Source organism: Microcebus murinus, chromosome 2, assembly GCF_040939455.1.
Source record: "Microcebus murinus isolate Inina chromosome 2, M.murinus_Inina_mat1.0, whole genome shotgun sequence".
Lineage (NCBI taxonomy): Eukaryota > Metazoa > Chordata > Mammalia > Primates > Cheirogaleidae > Microcebus > Microcebus murinus.
This window is the reverse complement of record NC_134105.1, coordinates 28,592,360-28,604,408: the sequence shown is the minus strand read 5'-3', so window position 1 is coordinate 28,604,408 and position 12,049 is coordinate 28,592,360. Positions and strand designations below refer to the sequence as shown.

Below are 12,049 nucleotides of genomic sequence, written 5' to 3'. Positions count from 1 at the left end.
TGTGCCCAGTGCCTAGAAAAGTTTAAGTTCAATAGGTATTTCTTTTCCAAATGAATAAATCAATCAGAGCTTTGATTCTTGGTTGAAGGGGGAAACAGCATCATAACTCATTATAAGTAAGACATGAGAAGAAGCCCCTGCAGAAGCACTGACATTCCACTGCATTTACCTATATCGGTGAATAAGTGCATTGAACATCTTCCCATCACTCCAGCAAGAGGAAAAGTTGGTGCATTTGATTCCTGTGTAACCAGCTGTCACCTTCTGGGTCCACAGGAGTAGTTTCTCCTTGGCTGACATGTCCCCGGATTCCCCACTAATGTAGATGTCAGAGATCTGCCAAAATATAGGACACAGAGCAATTTAGTATAAAGAAGAGGAAGACTTTTAACCTTCTCTTCTCCATATATTATGACTCTTAGAAAAAGAGGGAGACCCAAGGCTGGCAGCATTTTAGGTGACAACTCCAACATATGTTCACCCATTTTAGTAGTCAAAGAAATGCATATTAAAACCATCAGAGGGAGGTGGCTCATGCCTGTAATCCTAGCATTCTGAGAAGCTGAGGGAAGAGGATTGTTCAAGGTCAGGAGTTCGAAACCAGCCTGAGCAAGAGCGAGATCCCCTCTCTACTAAAAATAGAAAGAAATTAATTGGCCAACTAAAAATGTATAGAAAAAATTAGCTGGGCATGGTGGTGCATGCCTATAGTCCCAGCTACTCGGCAGGCTAAGGCAGGAGGATTGCTTGAGCCCAGGAGTTTGAGGTTGCTGTGAGCTAGGCTGACACCAACGGCACTCTACCTGGGGCAACAGAGTGAGACTCTGTCTCAAAAAAAAAAATAAAAAAATCATAGGTTATTTTTCAACTATCAAATTAGGAAAGGTTTGTTTTTAATGATACAACTCAAGATTGGAGAGAATATCTAAAATTGGGTATTCTCATATACTGCCACTAGAGATTACCAAGGGCATAATTTCTCTGGATGTTTGTTTTGAATCAAAATTCTTAAAACCTACATATAACTTGATAAGAAATCATCAGAGATATGTATAAATAATTCATACCAGAAAACTTATCAAAGCATAATAAATATGGTTTAACAAAAAGTTATAAAGAGTTTAAATTCTAATGAAGGATTGATAGGTTACAAATTATAGCAGAACAGAATTGTTCATAGCACTTAAAAAGGTAGGCTTTAGAAAATTTTAATGACATAGGAAAATGGTCACCAAATTTTAGGAAAAGAAAAAGAATACAAACAAAATAATATGTATAGTAATCCTGATTTCATATAAAAGACATACAAAATTATATTTAAGTATACATTCACATTTATGCATGTATGTACATATATGTATGTGATACAGATACATATACTATATGTATGAGAGTATAAATACTGGAGAGAAATATACCAAACTAGCAATCATAGTTATCTCCAAGTGGTAGCATTACAAGTGATTATTACATTTTCTAAATTTTCTACATTATGTACATTTTTATAATAATAACAAAAGCTATCTTAAGAAATCTCCAGGGCCGGGTATGGTGGCTCATGCCCGTAATTCTAGCACTCTGGGAGGCTGGGGCAGGAGGATTGCTTGAGCTCAGGAGTTCAAGAACAGCCTTAGCAAGAGGAAGATCCCATCTCTACTAAAAATAGAAAAATTAGCCAGGCGTTATAGTGTGCACCTGTAGTCCCAGCTACTCAGGAGACTGAGGCAGGAGAATTGCTTGAGCCCAGGAGTTTGCAGTTACTGTGAGCTAGGCTGACATCACGGCACTCTAGCCAGGGCAATGGAGTGAGACTCTGTCTCAAAAAAAAAAAACAAAAAAAGAATTCCCTAAAATATAGTACAAGACCTACTTTAGAGAGATGGCAGGGCAGAAGAGGAAAAAGTACATGCCTTTGATTCCACACAGACCTGTGTTTGAATCCTATAAAGTAGGAATAATATCTATCACCTCTTCAGGGTTGCTGTGATAATCAGCAAGATTACACATTAAAGCACCTAGCCCAAACTCAGGGTTATGCCCAACAAATAGAATTCCCTTTCCTTTTTCTTATATGGATGATGGTCTTCCTTCAATTCTTACTTGTCTAATTCCCACTGCACTGATAGTCTATATCATTATTTAATTAAATATTATTTTGTATCACTGGCAATTATTTCAAATATTTAATCACCTCCCCAACACTGTGGGTTTCCTGAGGGGCTAGCGCCATACCTTAACAATCACAACTATCTACAAAAGAAGAGCAGTCTGAAGGAGAGCTCTTCACCACTGAATGTGTTCAAGCAGATGCCATGGAACAAATAACCTCCAGCTCTGAGACTCAGTGGTCATGGTCCTTCTGTATATTACCCATTGCACCCAGTGTTGTGCTGGTCATATGATGGGAACTTGACATGTTTTAATTAATAATCAGTTAGTTTATAAATGAAATAATACTTTTAAAAGGCAAGTAAAAGTGTTCGGGGATAAAGCCTACCTAGAATCCAGAAACAGGTTACTTTTTTGACAGCAAACTTAGTGAATTCAAAGCAGTGTGTAAAGTCAAATTAGTATAGGCCAATGTTAACAATGTTAACAAGAGAAGGCTAAAAGTTTCTTCGTTTTATAATCCCCCAGAATGGGATTATAAATAATTTTATTTTCTTTCTACTTTTCTTTTTATCAGGCTTTAAATAATGACACTTTATGTTTATACTAAAAACTTTAAAATAATCTTTATTATCAAGGAAAAGCACAAGACTTTGAATCAGACAGCTATGCATTTGAAAGGAGGCATTTACTAGGAGTATGACCCCAGGCAAATCACTTAGGCCGCCTCTAGCACCTTATTTTCTCCATATTTAACATAGGATAGTGACTTTCTTATGAGGTCATTACAAGGATTAAATAAGGTGGTGTCGGTAGTGCCTAGGGAACTCGTATTTCCTTCCCATAATAATAAAACAGCATACCCAGCACAATGTTTGGTCTAGGTGTCTGGGGCAGAGAAGGCACTGGCATGTCAACAGAACATCCTGTCTTGTAGTTGTCTCTATCAAGTACAGCACTGTGAAAGCAGTAGCCTCTCTGGTGGTTAGTATAAGGGAGCAATCAATAATAAGTCACCTCCAAGTGCCTGAATAGCTAATTTACAAACTCAACTCGCAATGCATGAGATTAAATATCAGCAGAAGATACTTTAAAACCAGGAACAACTGGGCCAGGAATTTTAATGCTTTACTGAGAACAAAAAGCTGTAGACTACTAAATGTTACTAAGATGTCCAAAGAAAGACTGAGAGGACAGAAAAGTATGGGAAGCTGGCATGGAGTCTAGAAAAGGAAAGCCAGGAAGTGGTGCCCCCACACCTGCAAAGGTGAAATGGTACGCTACCAAGAAGATTCAAGGGAAGTGGGCTCTCCTGCTCTTGACAGGTACATTTCTACAAGAGAAATCAGGTTGTCACACTTTCATGGTACCAACTAATGAGACCATCCTCCAAATCTATCCCCTACTCACCAGACTTCTCTGCTCTGACTCTATGTTCGCCTGACAACCTTCAGATTATAATTTGCTTCCCATATAGATATTCTAAAGTAACAAATGGACTGAGTGGTTGATTCAAATACTTAATAGCTTGGCAGTTAAAATTCATATCAATTTTGACTCAATTTCCTAAAACTCAATCAACTCCAAGTATACTGGGGAAGAAAAAAAAATCTATGGAGCTACAAAGCCCAGGACCCAATAATGCATCATGTTACCCAAGCCACCATTCTGTGATCCCAGTGTAAACAGCTCCTTCCTAGCACCAATTCTATTTCGGTTCCCCTTAATGACATTTCTAGCCGCCTATCTCACTGGCTAAATGCCACCCAGCATTGACATATCCCAGTACCTTCACTGTAGCTGCTTCACATACATATTAAGGGAAAATACTGCTGGGAAGAGGAAATAGATTTGTTGAAGTAAAAAGGGATAGAACTTGATAAGGAAATGAAATCTGAGTATTTGGGTTCATTACTCAAAAATGAAATTCCAGTTAGTTAATTGATGTTGCATGTCCATTACAATACAACCACGATCTCTCTGATGACATCTCCTATCTGCCAATCACAGTATTTCTATATATTGCACTGAAAACCATGTCAATGAACAGCTTTACTTCAGATTTTAAACACAGCTGTACTGAGACAGGGAAATGTTTGAATCGCTAAGAGAAAGAAAAAAATACCCTGCTTGGATTAGGGCCCTTCCTAGACTGCAAACTGGATAAGAAAAATGGGATTATCATCACAACCATCTCAGTAATTAAATTTGGCTTCTGTCCATCTCTTCTTGTAATAATACTCACATGTGATGTGTGCGCACAGTGCTGTCCCTTGGGCTATGCAAAAGCTTTTACCTTAATCTCCCAAATGCAAAAATCCAGCTTCAGTTTCAGGGAGCTTTCTCCCTCATCTGGGTTTTAAGCAGGAGACCATTTGGAAAGAGAGGACAACCTCAATATCATGCCAGAGAATATGCAAATTCCACTTGAATTTTCTTTCAACTCACACTTTTCAAGGCTTGGTTAATTCCTTCTCTGAAGCATTCCCAGAAACTTAATGTTTTCCCAATAATTCAGTATTTATTGAACGACATCTCAACACTATGCCAGGCACCATGGAGAACAAAAAAAGTCACACACCATTTATTCTGTTAAGATTTTTTGAGCAACCATTATGTTTTAAGTGCTTTAAGTTTTGGTATCTCAAAATAAAAACATAATCTCAGGCCTCAAGCTCAAGCAATTCAGTCAGGGTGACAATTTTCTATACAGAAATCAATTTTGTGACAGAGGTAAGCAAGTAACCCAACCAGCAATGTCAAAGGACTGCTCAGAGACAATAACATCTGTGCTGAGTTTTAAGTAGGTGTTAGCCAGGGGGAAAGCGGGAAAACAAACAAACAAACAAAAAACATGCTTGCCCTGCAAGAACATAGTGGAGACATGCCATAACTAACTAAAATAAGGTTGTCCCAAACGACAACAGTTGGGTAGAAGTAAATGAGGGAGAGAGGAAGAAGAACTTTGTGGTCCTCTTGAATGAATGTGTAAACTTTTATTTAAAAAAATTTTTTTGAGGGACAAGTTCTTGTTATGTTGCCCAGGCTACACAAGCTGCAACAGTGCAGTGGCAGGGCACATTACAACTCCACACTCCTGGGCCTACCTAACTGATCCTCCCACTTCAGCCTCCTGAGTACCTAGGACTAGAGGTGTGCCACTGTGCCTGGCTATGAACTTTTAGAAATTTGTTTACACATATACATATAGTTAAAATTAAGGAGCATATCTAATGCATTAATTTAGTATTAATGCTTTTTCTGCCTTTACATTTCAAAAAAGCATATTATTCAAACTTCACATGCATTTTTGACATCAATGTCTTTTTCATCAATAAAGCTACTTTTTCAGTGAAGTTTTAAAAAAATCATCTATGTTTCTTTTTAAGATTTTAGAGATACAAGAAGACTTTTCTCAGTCCATTATGTCTCTAGAGATTTCATATCAAACCACAAGAATCCAGTTGCATAACACTAGATTCGTTTTTTTTCTGATCCATGACCTCCATGAAGTGACCACTTGCTCTGTATATATGTGCGCATGTGCATTTTATAAGTGATTAATGTTAAGGCTTTTACAAAGATTTAACGTTACGGCTTATACAAAATTACATTCAATACATTCAAATTAGGAAGTTATATTCCCAAGAACAGTAACTAAAACCTTCTTAGATTTTTGGTCGCTCTTTTTTTAATTTTTTTACTAGTCAAGTGAAACAGTGGGAATGGAGAAGGAATGAAGGACTCTGTAACTGGTTGTGAACAATTAGTTGTAAACACCACTGCACTCGGACCAACTCTCTTTTTTGTTTAACCAATTATGTCAGTTGATCGTCACAAAAACTAATATTAATTGAGCTAGCAGATGGTGACACAGATTTATTCATTCTTTTTCATAAACTGACTATAACCTCACTAAGAGCTCAATAACAAGAAGTCAAAAACAAAGAGAATCCCTCTTTCCTAAAAGCTAATTTCTAGATGTAAAAAATGTTCACCTTATATTTAGTCATATGTGGTAGGTCACATGAAAGAGTCATGCATAATTTAATGCCAAAAGAGCAATCATTACAATAATATCCAATACAGAATCTAAGCAGAATAGAATATTAATGTAGACTGGAATGATCAAAAGGTTTTGGTTTTTTTTGGGGTTTTTTTTCTGTTTTTTGAGACCGAGTCTCACTCTGTTGCCTGGGCTAGCGTGCTGTGGCGTCAGCCTAGCTCACAGCAACCTCAAACTCCTGGGCTCAAGCAATCCTTCTGCCTCAGTCTCCCAAGTAGCTGGGATTACAGGCATGTGCCACCATGCCCGCTAATTTCTTCTATTTATTTTTAGTTATCCAGCTAATTTATTTCTTTCTTTCTATCTATCTATCTATCTATCTATCTATCTATCTATCTATCTATCTATCTATCTATCTATCTATCTATCTTGAGACAGAGTCTCGCTTTGTTGCCCAGGCTAGAGTGAGTGCCGGGCATCAGCCTAGCTCAAAGCAACCTCAAACTCCTGGGCTCAAGGTGATCCTCCTGCCTCAGCCTCCCTAGTAGCTGGGACTATAGGCATGTGCCACCATGCCTGCTAATTTCTTCTATATATTTTTAGTTATCCAGCTAATATCTATCTATCTATCTATCTATCTATCTATCTATCTATCTATCTATCTATCTATCTTGAGACAGAGTCTTGCTTTGTTGCCCAGGCTAGAGTGAGTGCTGTGGCGTCAGCCTAGCTCAAAGCAACCTCAAACTCCTGGGCTCAACGCGATCCTCCTGCCTCAGCCTCCCTAGTAGCTGGGACTATAGGCATGTGCCACCATGCCCGGCTAATTTTTTCTATATATTTTTAGTTGTTCGGCTAATTTCTTTCTATTTTTTTTTTTTTAGTAGAGATGGGGTCTTGCTCTTGCTCAGGCTGGTCTCGAACTCCTGACCTCAAGCAATCCTCCTGCCTCAGCCTCTCAGAGTGCTAGGATTACAAATGTAAGCCACTGCATCCAGCCCAAAAGATTTCTTGAAGAAATATAATTCAAACACATCCTTGAAGGATGCTATAGAATAGACAAAGAGAATGGAAAAAAAAGAATTCCAGGTAGAAATTGGGTATAAACAAAGTTTACATAAGAAATCAAGATAAGTTGAAACAGGAATAATAGATAGTTAAGGGGGTGACCTGTTAAACTAGGAAGGTTCAAATTGGGAACTGATAGGAGAAAAGATTAGACAGATTCCGAAGGGGGTGTATACCAGCTTGAAGAGTTTGGACTTTGTAGGTCTATATAAGTCTCAGGGAATAAGATCAGATATTCTGAGGAAGTTTCTAACTGACCTTATCCCACTACAGAGAAGGCATTACACCAGGGGTCCTCAATTTTTTAAACAGGGGGCCAGCTCACTGTCCCTCAGACCATTGGAGGGCTGAACTATAGTTTAAAAAAAAACTATGAACAAATCCCTATGCACACTGCACATATCTTATTTTGATGTAAAAAAACAAATGGGCAAAAACACCCGCATGTGGCCTGAGGGCTGTAGCTTGAGGATGCCTGCATTAGACCTTCAAAACTTTCATTCAAGGCAGTGCGGTGGCTGACGCCTATAATCCTAGCACTCTGGGAAGCCTGGGAGGCCGAGGAGGGTGGATTGCTCGAGGTCAGGAGTTCGAAACCAGCCTGAGCAAGAGCGAGAGCCTGTCTCTACTATAAATAGAAAGAAATTAATTGGCTAACTAATATATATAGAAAAAATTAGCCAGGCATGGTGGCGCATGCCTGTAGTCCCAGCTACTCGGGAGGCTGAGGCAGCAGGATCGCTTGAGCCCAGGAGTTAGGTTGCTGTGAACTAGGCTGACACCACAGCACTCACTCTAGCCTGGGCAACAAAGCGAGACTCTGTCTCAAAACAAACAAACAAACCAAAAACCAAAAACTTTCATTCAAGAAGCAGATGAGACACAGTGCAGTGGTTCATTACAAATGCCAGCCAAAGTGATCTGATAGCAGCTGTTTGTGGGAATAGAGAGAAAGATGGTGTTTATTACCAATATGAGACTTAGGTAAAGGTCAGGAGTGAAAATCAGAGTCTTAGCAGTCTCACTAGGGAATATAACTAGAATGGAAATCCTAGGTCATAGAATATAGGCATTTTTCAATTTTATAAAATATTGTCATACTACTCTCTATATAACAGTACCAATTTATACTTTCATCCATAGGCTATGAAGATGTTTTTCCATCATTTTACATCCTCTCCTATGCTAAGTATTTTCAGCCAATATGGTGGGTATAAAATGGTATCTTATTGTTGGGGTTATTTTTGAAGACAAGGCCTCACTCTGTCACCCAGGCTATAGTGCAGTGGCACCATCATAGCTCACTGTAAAAACTTTATACTCCTGGGCTCAAGTAATTCTCCTGCCTCAGCCTCCCAAGTAACTAGGACTATGGCAAGCACCACACTTGGCTAATTTTATTTTTTTAATTTTTTGTAGAGACAGGGTCTTGCTATGTTGCTCAGGCTGGTCTTGAACTCCTGGCCTCAAGAGATCCTCCTGCCTGGGTCTCCTGAAGTGCTGGGATTACAGGCATGAGCCACCGTGACCATTTGCCTGTTGTATTGATTTTTATAACCTGATTATTAGTGAGAAAGTCTTCTTATATGCATGAGGCATTTGGATTTGGTTTTTTGTGAATTGCTTATTCCTGGGCTTTCCCCTATTTTTCTACAAGGGTGTTTGTCTTTTGTGTTGTTCTTATTTGAGGGATGCTTTAAATAAAATATTAATAACTAACATCTATTGTGCTTTACTTATATTAACTCATATAGTTCTCATAACAACACTATTAAGTATATACTATTTTTATCTTCAATTTCCAAATGAGAAAATTGTGGCACAGAGAAGTAACTTGCCCAAAGGTATATTGCTAGTAAGTGGTAGAACTGGATTCAAACCCAGCCAATCTGGCTCCACACTCTTAAACCACTTTCCCTATACAACATTTCATATATTCTGGATATTAACCCCTTTCAGTACAGTTATCCCTAGGTATTCATGGGGGATTGGTTCCAGGACCTCCCTCAGATACCAAAATCTGAGGATACCAAAATCCACGGATGATCAAGTTTCAGATATCAAATGATATAGTATTTGAGTATAATCTATACATATCTTTTTTTTTTTTTTTTTTTTTGAGACAGAGTCTCACTTTGTTGCCCAGGCTAGAGTGAGTGCCGTGGCATCAGCCTAGCTCACAGCAACCTCAAACTCCTGGGCTCAAGCGATACACATCATCTATACACATCTTTTAAATCATCTCTAGATTACTTATAGTACCTAACACAGGTAGATGCTATGTAAATAGTTGTTATACTGTGTGCTATTTAGGGAATAATAACAAAGAGAAAAAGTCAGTACATGTTCAGTACAGGCATAATTTTTTTCCCAAATATTTTCAATTCATAGTAGGTTGAATCCACAGATGTGGAACCCATGATGCAGAGGGTCAACTGTATTCACATTATATAGTAATTTTACTGTTATTATTACATTTATTTTTATACAATTTATTTTCTTAACATTCCATTTTTATTTTTGTGCAATTTTTCTTAACTTCTCATTTGAAATGGAAATTTTCAAATACAAAAGGAGACAGAACAGTATAATGAGTTCCTATGTTTCACCCAGTTTCAACCATTATCAACACATAGCTAAGCTCGTCTCATCTATACTCTACCCATTTTGCCCCTCCCCTATTATTATAAAGCAAATATCACATATCCCATTTCAGTATATATCTCTAAAAGGACTCTTTTTTAACAAAACAACCACAACACTATTGTTATACCTAACAAATAATTATGATTCATTGGTAATATTTTTAATTAAGTAAAAATTTTTTATAAAAGAAACAAATCCTTTCTTTAAAAAAGCTCTAACTTCTGCCTTCCTCCAGTAATATCAGCTGGTTCATTTTGCTTTCTTCTTACAACAGAATGCCAAAATTAGTAAAATAACTTTCCCTATAATTAAAGAGGAAACGTGGGAAAGGGATACTTGTAAACTGAAAAGGCTGAGCCCAGAAAATAATACACCAATCGATCTCTTTTTCATCATTTTTAGCCCTCAGTGCTATCTATTTACCTGAAATTGTAGATACTTATGGGTTTGTGGCAAGGACACTGGAATACAGAGTCAAATTCTTCATTCAACGGGATTCCAGTATGGGCAAGAGATTGGCAGCAGGAGCCAAGATGGGGAGGAGGAAGGGATTTTCAACAATTTTCCTTGTTCAAATAAGCCAGGTATTATAGATATTGATGGCAGCTGGGGACAGAGTCTTGTGAGAAGGAATGGGCTAGAGAAGGTCTTTGTCTGACATCAAAGTACAATTGCTATTAGCCTATTCCTATCCAGCTCCAAATCCTAGTCTACTTATCATTCTGCAAACCATTTTTGTCAGCTGACCATCCCCATCCTGCTTCTGTGTTAACTATTTACCGACAAGGGAAGTATCAACTATATCAGATGAACAGGAAAGCAGACCCTTTATCTTCATTATCTAAACTCCACATTCAGCAAGAATCAGAAGCAGTTCCCAGTTCTCTCTACCCTGAAAAGCCCTAAAACCATTGCAAAGTCTAGCGATCGCCTGGCCCCACTCCCATCAACATGTCCTGGACTAATAATCAACAGGAGAGAGAATGCTGCCTGAGTTATGCAGAAGACAGACACCACTCTGGAACTCGAGTTATTTTCTGAGGAGGGTTACTTCTCTGACATATTCAAAAACAAAAAACAAACAAACAAAAAAAAACAAGCACCAAAAAAGCAAGCAAAAAATCAACTCTGTTGAACTGCCAGCTGTCTCCTGTTTAGGAAGTAGCTGGTGCTGGCGTGTGAATGACAGCAGCTGCTCTTCTGACCCATGTCCTCCCAGCGCTCCCAGCCTCGGCAGAGGGAGCTCACACCCCAGTCAGATGCTCTCGCCTGGAGTATCGGTGTCAGTACACGCTGCCCTCTCTGTCCCTGGCTGCTGCCGTCTGTCCTGAAGGCCTGTGAACAGCCGCAAGTGAGGGGAGCAGCTCCCTGAAGATAGTTCCTTCAGAGACCAGTGGGTGTTTCAGGCCTTTGGCATTAAGAACTTTCTTTCTGAAGGGATTTCCCACTTATCTTGAGAAGTTACTTCTTATCTGTCATACAGGATGGTTAGCTTGTGGTCCCTGCATCACACATGGACATGGAGCCTCAGAACCTGCCAGGTGTCTGAGCTGAGAGCCAGTCATTTAGTTTTTCAGCCTTGGCTATAACTGAGTGGTCTGGCTGTTTCTGTCTGCATGGAAAGGGTAGAAGGAATGGATCCAGAGGTTGGCTGCCCAGAAAATGTCATATACCAATTTGACTCATGCTGAACAGCAAAAGAATCACACCACTGTCAATACTGCGAAACCTGCCGGGCATGGTGGCTCACGCCTGTAATCCTAGCACTCTGGGAGGCCAAGGCGGGTGGATTGCTCGAGGTCAGGAGTTCGAAACCAGCCTGAGCAAGAGCGAGACCCCATCTCTACTATAAATAGAAAGAAATTAATTGGTCAACTAATATATATAGAAAAAATCAACAAGGCATGGTGGCACATGCCTGTAGTCCCAGCTACTTGGGAGGCTGAGGCAGCAGGATTGCTTGAGCCCAGGAGTTTGAGGTTGCTGTGAGCTAGGCTGATGCCACAGCACTCACTATAGCCTGAGCAACAAAGTGAGGCTCTGTCTTAAAAAAAAGAAATACTGTGAAACTACAGATCACGGTCCAAAGGTTTCTCCTACTAATCTTTTCTTTAGGACTCCTTACAGACTCATGCAGGACTTTCCTTCCCAGGGTGGAGATCCAGCCCATACAAAAGCACCACTGCTATCCATGGTCCATTATCTAAGATTGATTTCAGC

General features: G+C 39.1%; 1 protein-coding gene across 26 annotated transcripts in view; it reads right to left on the bottom strand.

The window, feature by feature from the left end:
* The window catches only part of MACF1 (microtubule actin crosslinking factor 1), a 358,950-nt gene that overhangs the window by 174,492 nt on the left and 172,409 nt on the right, over nt 1–12,049 (bottom strand). For all 26 annotated transcript variants that reach the window (XM_075996862.1, XM_075996875.1, XM_075996872.1 and 23 more), the window contains one exon: nt 170–336. In XM_075996862.1, the coding sequence (XP_075852977.1) occupies nt 170–336 (167 nt within the window). The remainder of the gene's footprint in view (nt 1–169; nt 337–12,049) is intronic.